The 17,647-nt window shown below is 33.1% G+C and overlaps 1 protein-coding gene across 9 annotated transcripts in view; it reads left to right on the top strand.

Moving 5' to 3' along the window:
* LOC129236270 (protein Malvolio) overlaps nt 1-17,647 on the top strand; it is a 64,570-nt gene that overhangs the window by 22,460 nt on the left and 24,463 nt on the right. For all 9 annotated transcript variants that reach the window (XM_054870557.1, XM_054870558.1, XM_054870559.1 and 6 more), the window contains 8 exons: nt 4,181-4,365; nt 4,495-4,659; nt 4,836-4,974; nt 13,295-13,450; nt 13,559-13,717; nt 13,959-14,404; nt 16,305-16,420; nt 16,486-16,577. In XM_054870557.1, the coding sequence (XP_054726532.1) occupies nt 4,181-4,365; nt 4,495-4,659; nt 4,836-4,974; nt 13,295-13,450; nt 13,559-13,717; nt 13,959-14,404; nt 16,305-16,420; nt 16,486-16,577 (1,458 nt within the window). The remainder of the gene's footprint in view (nt 1-4,180; nt 4,366-4,494; nt 4,660-4,835; nt 4,975-13,294; nt 13,451-13,558; nt 13,718-13,958; nt 14,405-16,304; nt 16,421-16,485; nt 16,578-17,647) is intronic.

Here is a 17,647-nt window from a genome sequence, read left to right as displayed (position 1 = left end):
AAAAAAACTATATTTAAAACAAAAAGAAATGTATTTTATCTTTTTAATGACGTTGCCATTAAAAGTTTACGGGAAATACACAGTGTTTATCAAAATTCTACATGGACCATCTATTTTCTTTGGTTTTAAAGTCCAAAAAGTTGATAGGAAATTGTGTTAATTCAGTTTTATTCGAATCCTTTTTCTAATCACAATGAACTAAAAAATAACGCAGTTATGGGGGAAAAGTAACTAAAGTCTGCATACAGTACAAACGTAATTTAATTTAGTGTGAAAACTTTTCTTGATCCTACATATTTAGTTTGTTCATCGTTCGCATCAATCGCCGCTTGGAGCTGACATGGCATGGCACTGTTCCAAGCTTCTATATGTGTCTAAGAAAATACCAGCGCTAGAAACATGATAAATGTTCAATAATATTTGCGTAGCCAATCCTTAACAATGTGTGCCGCCGTGTGCCATGAATCGATATCTTGCTGAAAGATCCAAACTGTACCAAGCTCCAAATTATCCACCGAAGGCTTCAAATTATGTTCTAGTGAATATTTGTATTAGGAGGCCGCAGTAGTCGAATGGCTTCGTGCGTGAGTACCATTCGGAAGTGTGCAGGTTCGATTCTCCGTGCATGAAACACCAAATGATAGGAAACTTTTTTTTAATAGCGGCGACCGCGACCTCCTCCGAGTGCATTTCTGCCATGAAAAAGCTCCTCATAAATAACCGTTTTGGCGTTCGGAGTCGGCTTAAAACTGTAGGTCCCTCTATTTGTGGAACACCAACAAGACGCACGCTACAAATAGGAGGAGGAGCTCGGCCAAAAACCTAACAGAAGTGTATTATTTATTTTAATGCTATTATTCCAACTTCAGATGCCGCAACAGCTTCTCAAAAAATCAAATTAGTGCAACCATGATCGACAGTTGATACTAAATGTTTGGATTAAGTACAGTATTTCCCCCCCAAACTTTCCATCGATTCTATATATGATATTAAACTTTGACTCCTCCCCTTTTCTTTATGTGCTTGCGAACTCCAAACGAAATTTACAGTTTTGTTTTCAGGAAACCGTGATTGATTAGAGTTCTTCGAATTGCTCTTTGATGGAACTGCTCGGTTAATTTTGAAACAAAAACTTTTGGATTTTTGTCCACTTCTTTGAGAGTCACTCTGATGTATCTTTGAATTAGTTTCTTCGGGCGGCCACTGCGCGTTTTGTTTCCGGTAGAATCAATTTATTTTTAAAGTTTTTTTATACAATGGTGTGTACTGCTAGTCGACTCAAGTTTAAAATTTTTGAAATTTCACCATATGACTTTTCAATGCTGTATAACCAAATTTCTTATGCCAATTTATATTTCTCTTCGCTGAGCAAAATTTGATGCTTAAGTATCAAAATCACAACTGAACTCACTATTAGTAGTAAATATAATAAAAGAAAAGAAAAAATGAAAAGAAGAAAAAAAACGGTACTTTACCTTATCACAGCACAAGCTGGAACTTCGTTCTATATGTAGACTTTTGTCAACGTTTTTTTTTTCATTTTCCCCCATACCTTTGTTATTTTAAGTTGAAGAATGAATGTTTTTGAGTTTATTGTGATTAGAAACATGTTTCAAATAAAATTTTATCAGCAAAATTCTCAAAAAGTTTTATGGACTACTATTTTTGCCCATAATTACAACATTGAAATAAATATTAAAAAATGGGCAACAAAGAAGTTTTTTTATAATTTAATAATTAATTTAAATTATAAAAAAAATAATATTAAAGTAATTTAATAATTAATGTAAATTATAATTTAAAAATTTTTAAATTCGAATTCAAGAAAATAATTTAGCTTTTAGTTTAGAATCGAATTTATTCCACTTTTATTCTATTCTATAAGACCTTTCTTACAACGAACAACTACTGATCCCGATCACTTTTCAGCATCGCATTGTGATATTATTTAGCTACGTAGTAAGCAAATGATAAATAATAAAAATTTCCTTTTTTTGTTTTCTTTTAATCATATTTTTCCGGGCAACGTCAGATCTAATATTCGTCAAGTGTTTCTTCTGTGGTTAGAGAACCAATAGGGTTTAATCGAAACCGCACTACAATTCAATGATTTATTTAAACGAAGCTCATTTATGATAAGTTCAAAAACTTGAACTTGAGAAAGAACATCGCCGAGTATTGAAAATTGATACATAAAGCGCTGTAAAAAGTATTACACGTGCATTTATTTCTGTGAGTTGAAATACATACGCATATTTTTATGACATAGTTTTCATAATGTTTGTAATTAAGCCCATTAACGGTTTACGAAAAACCACAAGCCCGCAATATTCAAGTCAGGTGGAATATGACTCACTTACGTGTGATTGTAAGCAACTTATATTTAATTGATCTTACTAAAATGCAATCACGCCGCCGGGTAGTCCAAAGAAGGAGAAGAAGAAAAAGAAAAACATATTTGTGGCGTTATTCCAATGCGTAAATAGTATTATAATGAATTTATTTATGAAATAATACGAGGATCGCTTGAAAAGTGCATGTAAAGTCAGAAAGATGGGACTACTGGCGCGTATCGAGGTTATGTTTGGAAGAACACACACCAGATTGGTATATTTTCTTGTGTTTGGCATTCGTTTGAATCGAAGAAGTCGAGAGATTTTACTTTTCCATCATGACAACGCACCAACTCACGACTCATCTATTGTGGTCGCAAAATTAATGAAAATAGGGTACCAACTCGTTCCACATACCCCCTATTCTCCAGACTTGGCCCTCTCGGATCCCTCGGAGTACTATTTGTTCGCCAATTTGAAGAAATCAGATTTCATTCAAACGAGAAGATGATTCTAGAGACGGCTGACTGCTTTGCAGACTTGGCCAAATCCTATTATTCGGAAGGGATCAACAAACTATAACAGCATTTGGCGATGTGTATAAGTAGTAAGAAAAATAAAAAAAATGTTTAACCCAAACAATCAAGTAGATTTTATTTTTGCACGCACTTTTCAAACGATTCTCGTATATAGTTCAATTAAAGGCAGTCTCAGCTGGCTTTGCAAGATCTTTAAAACTTTCTGCGACTTTCTACCCACATATTTCACACAAATAAAGAATTTTCCAATAAGAGGTGTTATTTTGATATTATTTTACCAATATTATTTCATTATAAAGAGGAAGGTATGCCGTTAATAGTGGAAAATAACATCAGGCAAACTACCAACACGACCATGCTTACTTTTCCCGTAAAAGATCAATGGTTTCGTTGCTTGTGTGACACTTAGCGCCGTCTTGTTGAAAATAAACGTTATCCAGATCAATACCATCCAATTCCGGTCATAAAAAAATCGTTAATAATCTCTCGATAGCCTTTTATATATTTAAATAACACCTGTTATTGGAAAACCCTTTAGCTTAGGCGATATTCGCCATAATGACCTAAAACGTTTCTGGATGGTCTTCAAAACATTGAGTTTTCGTATCGATGGGCTTAAAACGCAGTTCTCAGAAAACCTCGCTCTGCATCTTCTTCTTGATTGGCGCGTCTTCCTCTTCCTCTGCTACCACCAGCTGGTACTTCATCGAATACTTTCAGAGCCGAATCGCTGGTTCAATAACAGTAAAAATTTACCCTGAAAATAATCAACGGTTTCTTGCGTATGTGGCATAATTCGTCGCTTTGTTGAATTCAAAGATAATCGATGTGTCCAGGTACTCAATTTTGGCATACAAAAAGTGGTTAATCATGACTGCGTAACGTTCATCGTTGACAAAACGACGTTTCCAACGACGTTTTGGAAGAAATTGTACAAGGATACAACTGTTCCAAAATCCACACCATACTGCCATTCTTTGGATACATTGGCTTCTCGATAGTCACGGGCGGAGCCTTTTCAGCCTCATTTTAGAAAAAATGAGTCACGTATGCCACCACACAAAAATCCATCTAAGACAGTTGTAATAGCATAGAATATTCTTCATACATTCATACATACATAAATCAATTAATTTTCTACCTTGATACTAATATATGTATAACTCAAAAAAAAAAGTTTTGACCACTTTGTATTTACCTAATTGCTTGTAATGTATAAATTCACATTTTAATGATTTTTTTAATGATATTTAATGCAACGTGTATTTACAATCTCCTTTCATTCTTCATACACACATACACGCACAGGGTGGCTTCAGTTTTCGCAAATTATGGGCATTCACTGGTCCTGGGTTTCTCATGTCTATAGCATATCTCGATCCGGGCAACATAGAGTCAGATTTACAAAGTGGAGCCGCAGCAAAATATAAAATCTTATGGGTACTTTTATGGGCCACCGTATTGGGCCTGCTGATGCAACGCTTAGCAGCGAGGTAATAAAATGAAGTAAAATGAAATAAATGAGTTAATTTTATGATCAAATCTTGCTTTCCAAGTTCTGTCTAATGCTTATTTTATTTTATTACCAAAACAATGTAAATTTTTACAATTCACGTACCTAGATTGGGTGTTGTGACGGGTCTGCATCTGGCGGAGATGTGCTATCGGCAATATAGAAAATTTCCGCGTGTCATTCTTTGGATAATGATCGAAATCGCCATTATCGGCTCGGATATGCAGGAAGTGATTGGCACAGCAATTGCCATATATCTGTTGTCCAATAAATTGTAAGTACGCAAGATAATCTGTGTCATGTATTTTACTTTATTGTTTTTGTTTTTGATGATGAAACAAATTTCTTAACTGCTTTGTGTTGTAAAAGTGTTCCTACACGAGTACAACTCAACTGATTGCAAAATTAACATTTTGCAAATTTATAAATTTATTTTCATTTTCTTCTTAGTGTGCCACTGTGGGGAGGAGTACTTATAACAATCGTTGATACGTTTACCTTTTTATTCTTGGATAAATATGGTTTGCGGAAACTGGAATTTCTCTTTGGCTTTCTGATCACAGTAATGGCTGTGACTTTTGGTTATGAGGTAAGGGGATTTTATGAAACAAACAAAAAAAAATATATAAGAGTGTGAATGCACGTAAGGCAAAAGTAAGCAGTAAATTCTTTATAAAAACTGTTGAACAGGTACACACATCTGCCGCATGCATATGCACATAAATCTATATATGGGTACAGTCATGTGTTATAAAATAGTGACGTTTAACATTCTTAAACGTTTTTACTTTAATTTTATTATATTGATTGTTTTAAAAGTTCCAACAAGTGACTTAACTTCCGTTATTTCTAGAATGACTTGAAGTCTTAAATATCAGTGTCAGTATACCGAATATTTAGTATTATAATATTTAAGAAAAAACTCTTTCTTGTTGTAAGCCATAAAAGTTATCTAACAATTATATTGTACGAATTATCGATTAATGTTTCATCAAAATTGTCTTACTAGTATTTCTTATTTTACGAACGCCATGAGTAAGGGGGGGATAAACGCTAAAAAAAACACTTTTTTCATGAATTTATTGTAGCGAAACGGTTCAAGTCAGTTTATTAAAAGTTATTGCATATTATAAAGTAACATTTCAAGAATATTTGATAAAATTTTCATGTAAAAATATTGCAAAATGAGCGAATGAGAGCACATTTACGTAGACATCTTTTCAAAAATACATTTTGCAGTAGTCAGCATATCTCAGCGTAGAATCATCTGAAATCAAAAAAATCGAATAATTTAGTTAAAGTATGAGTTAAACTTCCTCCCAACGTTTATTTTGACGATTTATTTTCATTTTCAGCCATTTGGTAGTCGTTTGAAGTAAAAAGTGATTTTTGACGAAAAAATGCCGCCATTTTGTAGGTGTAAAACCACCTTAATATAAAAAAAATGGCGAAAAAAACGTTGGGAGGAGGTTTTTTATATGTAAAATATGTGTGCAAAATTTCAAAAGGATCGGTTGAGTAGTTTTCAAATGCCAATGACTACGCACTTAAAAAAAAAAAAGGTTCGAGAAAACCGCGTTTAAAGTTTGTATCGGACTACGCGCGCAACTGCTGCGTCTCGGCAGATGTTTGAGGCGGCTCGGCTTTATGCTCTATAACTTAAAAAGTTTTGCTCGGATTGACTTAAAATTTTAACACGATATTTTTGAAATGTTTTACTACAATAACATGCAAAAAAAAATCGATTTTTATCCCTTACCTCCCCCTTAACACCAAGTTATCATTGACTTTGAATTAGACGTATTTCAGTCCGTTAAAAATATTTTTGGTGTAATCAGTTATAGTTGTTATTCGTTTAGTTAAGAAAAAATAAATAAAATATCACTGCGTGACAGAGAAAATGTAATTTCTTCGAGATATACATACATCAACCTGTAGGTCTAGTTAAATAGAAAAAACTGCATTCTTAGAATTTGGATTTAATATTCTGAAAAAAGGTGCTACAACGATTGAGTAAACATAAGATTTGTTATATTATATGAGCGCAGAAAGCAGAAGAATATTAAAATAAGAGTTGTAACAAAATCGCAAAAAAGAAAATTGTGAGGGGAACTTCGGCTACCACGTCACCTGGGAGATTTAGCCGAATTTTGCAGGATCATTTCACATGTATTCCCACACTCGTCCAATCAATCGTTGTTCAGATGGCAACGAAGCAACACTATCGAAGGCTGTGTTGAATTTTTGCGAATATCAAATTCGTTAAGAGCCTCTAAGAATCTTTTCACCATGGTCATACCACATAAAACTGGTATAACTCATTTTTTACAAACAAATTGCAGCTCAGCCCAGTTGAATATCTATTCCTTTGTTTAATTGTTTTTATAAGCAACTCCTTTTTTGTGTTCTCTATGTGTTCATTAACCTAACCTAACTTTTCATTTATGTTTACTTGGTGCAAGGCTCCACTTTTAAAATATGACGTCGGAGATGCATAACAACTCAAAATAAAAAGTAGTAATCGTTGAGCCCTTTGTAACAATATATTTGTTTATATATTTATGGATTCAATTCTAAAACAGCAAGGGTAAACCATGTATGTAATTATTAGTACATACTAGTCCCCTCGGGTTACAATTTTCATAATAAAAAAAAAAAATATCAAGCTAACAGGTTAAGAAATGAGAAATTTGTTTATGAACTAATATTATCTGTCGTTGTGCTAATATATCTCTGAAGAACGCGTCTAAATATGCTTATGCTACTCAAAGATACTAAATTTGTGGGAAGAAAATTTGAAAGTTTAGTCACCTGCACAAAGAACAGTCTTTCTGACGTTAGTGTTCCGTATTTAGCAGCGAGAAGCTTAGAGTTTCTCACAGATTTCTTGGCAGTTATCCTGAGGGTGAGGTACCCAGGGACTTTAGAATAGTAGATTTAAGAAAAGTAATAGCGATCTGAACTGAAGAAACGTACCCACCGACATAGGGTAGTTAGTGTCAGTAAGATGAGAAATGTGGTCTCTTGTCTTGTCCTCGAACCAATAACGAGTAATATTATTAAACAGTACATTAAGCTTGTGTTTACACGCTGAACCACAATTTACAAAAATTTCAGAATCGTAAAATAACGAGAGCATAACATATGTTTTAACGATTAAGATACGAATACGTAGAATACGCGTACAATTTACCTGCGACTATATTTAGGCCTTCCACTCGCCTCTGGCGTCATCTGACAAATAAAGCTAATTTTATGGCTAATAAAAATTTGTTGTATATTTTATTTCTATCTAAGTCTCTTCGTTTCTAAAAGCAACACCCTTTACCTTTATATTACTTATTGTAAATTTTTACTTAGGCACGTGTGACCGTTACGACGAGTAAGTGCGCGCGCCACCGACACGATTTCTTTTACTCAAACGATTTGAATATAAAAATTGGCCTTCTAAACAATAACTTCCGTTAGCACAGTTTTGCTAGTTTTTATTTTTTCATGTGTGCGAATAAATAATGTGCTTTGTTTTGTGTTTGTATTTTATCATCAATTGCATTAATTTGCGTTTTTGCGGTTTTCTAGGCATTGTGTTTGTTGTTTGAGAATTTAGCTGAGATTTACGAAGGCAGTCAAATAATTTTTGTATTTAATATAAGTATAAGTATAAGTAGTTTGAAAATATTTCAGTGGCGAATATTTTCGAATAAATGCGAATGTTTTATTTTCTTTGGTTTATAAGGAATTGGTTTAGTACATTGCGAAAACTTATCTATCTCTTTCCATATCTCCGTAACTTGTCGTGTGATTTGCTTGACATTTTAACAAAAAATTAAGAAAGAGTTAAGCTTTAGAAAAATGCAAAAACACAAAAATCGATTTTTGTAAAAAAAATCAGGGAAATGTGCGGAAAGCTGCACTAATTCCATGTTGCCAACATCTCCGAAAACGGAGATGCATTTTTTGCTATTTTAAAATCTTAAACGGAATCGGTCAATAAGGCCATAAAATTCATAAAGAGCAACAGGGTTACGACTTTATTTTTTAGTTGAATAAAATCAATTAGTTAGTAAATTATCACTATTTGGATATTAAACGAAATAATTTTAAAGTTTTTAAATTCTGTTTGGATAAGGGTTGGCACCTACTTTAGCACAAAATTTGAAATTAATAAAAGTTAGCGGGAAATTGTTCGAAAATGGGTGGATACAAGAACTTCCTTATTATTATTTTAGGCGGCCTTTTAGAGGCGGCCGACGGGGGTTTTCTGAATCTGACCTTAGAATACCCCAGTCCAACAGGTTTTCGAAATATTGCGGGTTAAAGTTGCAAACGTTTTTTGTTTTTTTGTCTACAATTAAAGCTATGGTTCATCATAAGATATATAATTGTAGAGGTCGCACGAGTATCCCAACGTACAATTTTTCCGAATCCATTTTGATGCGTAAAAGAAATTTTTATTTGTTTGGCAAAAATGATTCATGGCTCAAATATAACCAAAAATAGTGTTTGTGACACTTCTAAGCCAGAATATCGAAAACTGACATAAATGTAGCTCTTGTGCGAGGTATCGACGCAAACAATCAACAACAAAACCAAAACAGCAAAAAAAAGTGAAGAAAAGTTTAGTTATTAAATGCAACAACATGAGTAGTTATCTAGAATACGTGCCTTTCCGCATTAACTTACAACAACTTATAAATGACGCACTGTAAATTATCACATGCTTGCATTCATAAATTTTGTCTCATAAACTTTTGCTTGAGATCTCCTGTCAGCCTCCCACAAGCACGGGACTTTTTTCATATAAATTCTTATCAGTTACCGCCCCATTTTCATATATAAATACATACATACAGTGCAAGTCTACTAAATATATGTATGCCCATGGTATATTCTCGTAGTATATGTTGAATACAGAGTGTTCCAAAAAAATGAATACGATCATAAAAAAGTGTATAAGGCCGGTCATGCCTGGCCTATCAATGTAAATGCCGCCTAGCTTTATGATTAGCTTGACTTTTTTAAATTTTTTCGTCGGACTGTCAAGACTTTGTTGAGACTAAATATGTAATTCAAAATTTAATAAGCTATAAAACTACATACCATCTGAAAATTGGATTACTTTTTTACCAAATTATGAAGAATAAAACAAAGAATTGGAAAAAAATACACAAATAGTTAAAACTGGTCGGCGCTGCTGTGCTATCGTTTTGCCAAGGGGTGTAGGTAGAAGCCTATAAATAAGTTTGTCAGTACAGTAGAGTGGATTAGATAATTTATAGTGTCACAGATAATAATGTAAACATTTGTGAAACCAAGTTCTTCTGAAAAATGATAAAAGCAATTTGCAACACATACACATTCGAACATACATACATTAGACATCAAAAGAAAAAGTAAGGTACATTTTTACACATCTAGAGGCAAATAAATCATAAAATCACAGGTTTATTTGCTATTTAAAATGCTTGAATAACTATTTTTAATGCTTACGGATATCGTGACGTGCTTTTTATGTACTTCTTTACAATGGCCCGCAGTCCTTATACAGAAAGAGAAGAATTATAAACTGGCAAAAGTCCTTCAAAACACGTCTAAGGCTGTCTACTAAATTTTATTGTCGGTCATGTAAGAATTTTCACTACATACTCGTACATACATTTGTTATATATATGTTTAAGAGTTTGATTAGTTTATTGTCTGATATGATATATCTTTTAACTCGCTTCTTGACCTATTTTGAGAGCATTGGGAGGTTTTACGATGATACTGCGAAGACAAACCAACTGGTTGTTTAACTACAATTTTCTTATGACTATGGAAATTTTTATTGCCATATCTAATCCGTTCCAAATGTTACATGTTTGTTCTTAATTTACGGATAAATCGAAAAGTATAACTTCTTGCAAAATACAACCCGCAACATTTTGACCAGTTTTGACAACTTTTTTTTAATTTTTATTAAATACAAATTTCAAACCTTATACAAAACTTATAAAAATCCAGTAAATTTTCATCAAAACTTCAGACTTTTTATGCAGAAGTAAAAAAATAGATATTTTGGTACTCAGTTTTAAAACCCATTGAGTGTTTAGAGTGCAACCCTGACGGTGGTACGTAGTTTCTCCATGTCTCCATATAAAGAAAATGTCGTACATTCGTTGTTTTTATGATTCATTTGTCCAATAATTAAACTAAATAAAAAGAAATAAAAATAGTCAAAACTTATAAAAGTGTGAGGATACACAACTTTTTACATAGTATACTTTTTTTAATTACATTTATTTGTAAAGATTTCGTATATCATTTTTCGAAATTAATAAATTAAAAGCGTGAATATAAGATACAAAGTCCCAAGTTGAACTCTCAGCATCTTTGATTAACATTTATTGTATACTTTTGTGTTAAAAATTACTTTTAAGAAAGTTCGTTCATTAATTATTATTAAATACAAACATAGAAAATATAATCGAAGTGTAATGAAAAATATACAAATAACAAATTTATGGAGTATGCGACAAAAACAGTGATACATATTAAAAATCTTATTATTATTTGTATAGGTTAGTCCTATTGATTTATCTGTGGCATAGTATAGGGACACAGGGTAAGTCATAGTTCCAGAGAGTTTGTGTGTACTCTCTGTTGGTGTATTTTGCATGTGCTTTTTTATGAGTTTAGTCATGTAGTTATCTGAGATGACTATTTATAGAGATGACTGTTAGACGGGCCACCGCAGCCGAATGGGATGGTGCGTGACTACCATTTGGAATTCAGAGAGAACGTAGGTTCGAATTTCGGTGAAACACCACAATTAAGAAAAAGTTTTTTCTAATAGCGATCGTCCCTCGGCAAGTAATGGCAAACCTCCGAGTGTATTTCTGCCATGAAAAAGCTTCTTATAAAAAATATTTGCCTTCGGAGTCGTCTCAAAACGCACACCACAAATAGGAGGAGGAGCTCGGCCAAACACCCAAAAAGGGTGTACGCGCCAATTATATATATAATATATATATATATGTAGTTATATATTAGAATAATATTTTATGTAATTACTTTGTGGTGTTCTGTACAGTGAGAAGCATACTCTGAGACATTTGCGTAAAAAAATTCCTTCTTTTTGTATCAAAATGGCATGCAAAATAAAGGGTTTTCCAATAACAGGTGTTACAGGTGAATGGATTGCGCTATCGAGAGATGATTAACGATTTTTTATGGCCGGAATTGGATGGTATTGATCTGGACAACGTTTATTTTCAACAAGACGCTATTTTCAGTGGCGCTACGTGCCACTCAAGCAACGAAACCTTTGATCTTTTATGGAAAAAATTTCCGGACCGTGTTATCTCTCGAAGAGGTGATCACAATTGGCCACCGAGATCTTGTGATTTAACACCTTGTGACCTTTTTCTTTGGGGCAACGTGAAAGAGAAGGTCTACGCCAACAGCCCAAGTCAATTTAAGACCTCAAAGATGGAATTTGTGAGGCTATCGAGGACATAGGGCAGCCACTTTGCAATTCGGTTATGGAAAATTTCATGGAAAGGATATTGTCCTGTAAGCGTGGTCGTATTAGTCATTTGCCTGATGTTATTTCCCACTATTAGCGCATACCTTCGTCTTTATAATGAAATAAACATCCGATCATTTATATTAAAAAATAGCATTTTTCTTTGAATATCAAAATAACACCTCTTATTAAAAAACCCTTTATTTGCATTTGGAGAATGGCAACATAGCGCTATTAGAATTTGAGTGCAATGCTCGTCAATCCCAAGAATGATAGAAACATTCTTCTCTCCATCGTGCGCAAACCTACATACATATGATGGGATTTCGAGAATCTCTTTCTTATTTTTTTTGTACTTTGTACTTTTGAATTTAGAATTTTTTTTTATGTTTCATTATTTTTGTTTGGTTTGACGGTCATTTCGGCCACGATTTATGCTTGGCAATTTTGAGATATACATATGCACATATGCATATTTTGTAATATGTATGTATATAAGTATATTATAGTCGAATGCGATTCCAGGATTCAATGATTTCGATCCTACACGTTTATATGAATGCACATATTTAATAGCTTAACTAATTTAACTTTTATTGCCTTTACATTATCTATTATAATCAGACATTTTTCTTTAATTCAATCAATTTTTTTACTTTCATTTATAAATTTTAATTTAATTATATTTTGATTAATTTTTTGACTCCATTTTATTTAATTTAATTTTATTTTGTTTCGTTTAAGTTTTTTATTGTTTCAATTAATATTACTTTTGATTTTCATTTTAAGTTTTTCTATTTTTTTATTTTTTAATCTTTAATCTTAATTTTACTTAGTTTAGTATATTTTATTTCAGTTTATTAAAGTGTTTATTATTATATTTTATTTCCTTAACTTTAATTTAATTTAGTTTAATTTTTTTATATTTTGTATAAGATATTTTGTTTTATTTTATTTTACTTTATTTTATATATTTACTTTATATATTTATAATTGGCGCGTACACCCCTTTTGGGTGTTTGGCCGAGCTCCTCCTCCTATTTGTGGTGTACGTCTTGATGTTGTTCCACAAATGGAGGGACCTACAGTTTCAAGCCGACTCCGAACGGCAGACATTTTTATGACGAGCTTTTTCATGGCAAAAATACACTCGGAGGTTTGCCATTGCCTGCCGAGGGGCGACCGCTATTAGAAAAATGTTTTTCTTAATTTTGGTGTTTTCACCGAGATTCGAACCGACGTTCTCTCTGTGAATTCCGAATGGTAGTCACGCACCAACTCATTCGGCTACGGCGGCCGCGTATTTACTTAACTTTACCAAAATTCCTTCACTTAACCTGATTTTACCTGTACAATTATTTTTTTTAAATTAAAAAAAAAAAATGACTTGTAAATATTCCAGTACATCGTCTCTGCGCCAAGTCAGGCTGAAGTGATGAAGGGCATGTTTGTGCCATGGTGCAGCGGTTGTGGGGCCAACGTTCTACTGCAGGCGGTAGGCATTGTGGGCGCTGTGATAATGCCCCACAACCTTTATCTACATTCGGCCTTGGTGAAAGTAAGTTTCGTTATAAAGTATGGCAAGCAAAAAAAAAAAAAATATAAAACGCAAAAATGTTCTTAAAAACCAAATATTATCTTATATGAATTAACAAAATCCTTACAGTCACGTGATATCGATCGCCGTAAACCGAAAAAAGTGAGCGAGGCGAATTTCTACTTCTTCATTGAGGCGGCGGTGGCGCTCTTTGTGTCCTTTATAATAAATCTATTTGTTGTTGCGGTCTTCGCACATGGCATGTTCGGTAAAACCAATCAAGATGTGGTATGTCACTAACTAAGATCGAGTTTCGCTCGAACAAGTTGTTTAATTATGCAAATATGTGTATATGTATGTATGTGTGCCCAATTCTCATTGATTCCATTATTCACCATAAATAATTTACATTAATCTTAAAAAGCTTTACATATGCACATACATACATACGAAATGAAAAATAAAGTTTTTTTTTATGTTTTTTGTTACTCCCTTTAATTGAGTATTTTTCGTTCTTCTCTCCATTCAGCTTGATGTATGCGTAAATCAAACGATGTACGAAGATGCGAAGCTTTCATTTAAGGATAGTAATAATAATACAGATCTCATCAATGCGGATATTTATAACGGTGGCCTCTTTTTGGGATGCACTTTCGGCGCAGTGGCTATGTATATTTGGGGTGTTGGCATTTTGGCAGCAGGTCAAAGTTCTACGATGACTGGAACTTATGCGGGTCAATTTTCCATGGAAGGCTTTTTGAACCTACAATGGCCGCGGTGGCGTCGTGTACTCTTCACTCGTTTGATTGCCATTGTACCCACATTCTGTTTGGCACTCTTCACCCAAATGGATGATTTAACACATTTGAATGACATACTGAATGCGGTGATGTCGTTACAGTTGCCATTTGCAGCCATACCAACGATAGCATTCACCTCATGTGCGGCCATAATGGGTGAATTTGTGAATGGAATGTAAGTGAAAGGATGGATTGTGGAAATCTTTCAGGTATTGGTTTAGTATTTGATTGAGTAATTGAGCGTAGAAGGTGGGCTTAAGTTGGTAGGCTGTGTTCCCTTTTTGAAGGTGTTGAAATAATTTTTACAGGTATAGTTTCTTTTATCTCTAAAAGAACCCTACCCAAACAGGCTGTAATAATAATAATGAAATGTATTTGTTTACTTTGCCACGCTAATTTGCCAATTTTATAACGCTAGACCATTTGCACTTAATTGTGAATCATTTTTTTCACAAAGCTAATCAGTTCCAGTTTTAATATGGATATTTGAACTGATTTATTATATTAAAAAGAATATAGAACGGACAGGGCACTGGAGTCATTTGAGAGAATTCGTAATATCGAAAATTCAAACAAATCACTAGAGGAACGCATATGTATTTCATATATTTACTTGTATGGCAGCACATAACGAATGAAGCTCTTTCTTTTTATTTGTGTTTGTTTCATTAAAAAAATAAAAATAAAAATTTTGTGGGACATTTTATAAAATGTATAAATTTTAATAGTCCCCGAAAATATGAAAATAACAAACCAAATTAAGAAATTAATTATATTTTAGACTCATAAAAAATATTATTGAACACTCTTTCACTTAATAAATGCCACACTTCTTTTCCTAAATTTGAAGGCATATGATTAAATAACCAAAAATAATCAGCTTATCTTGAACTTCATTTAAGGGGGGAAACCGGTTTAGGAGGCCAAAATTTTGGTGTTTTTCAAGAATTTTTTGAACAAAGAAGGAATAATCAGAAATTGTTTCAGATTTGAGGATATTTTATTTATATTTTTAGGTACACTTTTAATTTTTTTTGAAGCTATTTCCGTGGGAGATAGTGGCGTTAGAGCGTGCTGTCCATGGACGATCGCCATCCGAGTGTCTTGCTGGTGGGAATTCCTGAAGTTGCAATTTTTCTCTGAAATCAACAGCAATTTTTTTTTATTAACAACATATTTCCTAAGAATATGAAGCTAATTGTGGTAAAAAATATTGAAAATTGCATGCTTTTGAGGCGCTTGAACACAAAGTGGTTTTTTTAGTTTAGTTTTAGGTTCATATAAATAGATTAGAATTGAATAAAGAAAAAGAAACATTTTAGAACGATTGTTCGATAACTTTTTAAGCTAGAATTCCTACCAGTTGAAAAAAAGTAGTTTCGAGAAAAACGTCGTTCTAACTATGCGCGCTACGGTGCGGAACCGACGGGCAGTCACTTAAGTCTCATAGAATCGGGATTAATGGGAATTTCGCTTTAAAATTTTTACCACATATTCTTGAGTAGTTATACTAACGATTTATGCAATAAAAAAATCGATTTTTTGATCGGTCTAAACCGGTTTCCCCCCTTAAACAAATCATGCCACTAAATTCCAAATAAATATTTTCATATTGGAATTTGATTTGTAATTTATGGAAATGATTTGTTCACAGTTCGTTGGAATTCAAGACTAGTCTTAATATTTTTTTATTTATAGCTCCAAAGTTATGATTCAATAAAAAAAATTACACACAAATGTACTTAAATTTGAACTGCAAAATGCCACTGCTCCTTTCTATAGCTCATTTTAATTTATCCCGACACTGCTCCTGTTTATAGGAAGAGATATATATTTGGAACAATAAACCCCAGAATGTGCTTAAAGTTAAGAAAAGCCTTAAAATAAAGGGTACCTCACTATTACCTATTCATCAGCTTAGGACTCTCTAAAGGACACATAGACAGGCAGATGGACACAGTTTTTTTATAAATGCGATTAAATACTTAACCAATATTAAAAACTAATACGTTGTGGAATTTGAAAAAATGAAGAGAAATATATTTAATATTAATGTTTCTTTTTTTCACGCAAAGCACCAACAAGGTCATCTCCATACTGTTAACTATAGTTGTAATAACAGTAAACATCTACTTCGTCGTTGTACAAGTGCATACAGCTTCTTTGGAAGGTGGCTTTGTAGCATTAGTTTGTAAGTACTGATTTTATGCGTCTGAATTAAAATCTTTATTCAATATTTAATGAATATCCTTACAGGTATAGTTGCAGTTTTATATTTGCTTTTTAACCTATACCTTGTGATACATATGGTTGCGTGCATGGGCAATCAAAGATTTGTAAATAATCGGGTAAGTTTTTTAACTTAAGTGTTTTATTTTTATTTCATAATACTTTTGAGGAATGATTAAATTTAGTTATGTATATGACTATAAATTATGGTACATACAACCTGTACAGGTGAGCTCGAACTCACTTTCCTTAAACCCACATACGAAATCATTCACATCGGATTTCTTTGCAACCTAAATTTTCAGTATTTATCGCATGGATTCCAGTTTTCAATTAAGACTTTTAAACAAATCCTGTATTGGCGCCAAAATTTGACACTTTCATACCATGAAGTTTTCTAGACCGTGACAACATTTCAACTCAGTGCTAATTCCCTATGGCAAGTGATAAGATTTATTTACCACATTGCGTTGGAGTCTTCACAACAAACACACGTACATATGCATGTATTTTCCCTTTTGATTTTGTTACTAAGTATCATAATGGTTTCTACTACCTTTGTTCTTGCTCTTGTAACATTTTGCCATTTGCCGTCTTATTGTAATTTATATCGGGGAATATCCGCTTGACAGTCACATTTCATTAAATTTTGTTCAGGCAGTTATCAATTTTTGTGGATTCTTTTTATCAATATACGTGACTATTGTCCATACAGAGAGGTTGTTAGCCTCTGTCTTAAGTAATCATTCATTATGATTTGCTAACTGTGATAGATTTCTGTGAGCCTTGAGATTGTGTTCGTTCGACAAGCGTACGGTGAGAGTTGATGGGAGTAGCGCCAAAAAAAATCAACTGTAAGTGGCCACGCGCAGTATAGTTGCACTTTGTTTGTCATGAAAGCAGCAGATGAGTTAAATTATTTAAGATTTTGAGAGATACTCGATGTGGTAAATTAGTGGCAGCTAAAAGTTTGCACAGCTCTCAAGCTGAATAGTGTTACAGTCACGTAGTCATTTAAGACAATTGTTGACATAGCACTTGTAGGCTCATTATTATGAAATAATCATAGCTACTTTCTAATGCTTTAGGTACTACTTAATTCCGTTAGGGACCAAAAGTAATTGATAAAAAGGAATAGAAATCAACCGAGACTGTCGTACAGCGACCAGATCGCTCATCAATAAGACTT

Source organism: Anastrepha obliqua, chromosome 1 (genome assembly GCF_027943255.1).
Source record: "Anastrepha obliqua isolate idAnaObli1 chromosome 1, idAnaObli1_1.0, whole genome shotgun sequence".
Lineage (NCBI taxonomy): Eukaryota > Metazoa > Arthropoda > Insecta > Diptera > Tephritidae > Anastrepha > Anastrepha obliqua.
The sequence above is the reverse complement of the archived record's forward strand: the minus strand, read 5'-3'. Positions and strand labels throughout refer to the sequence as shown.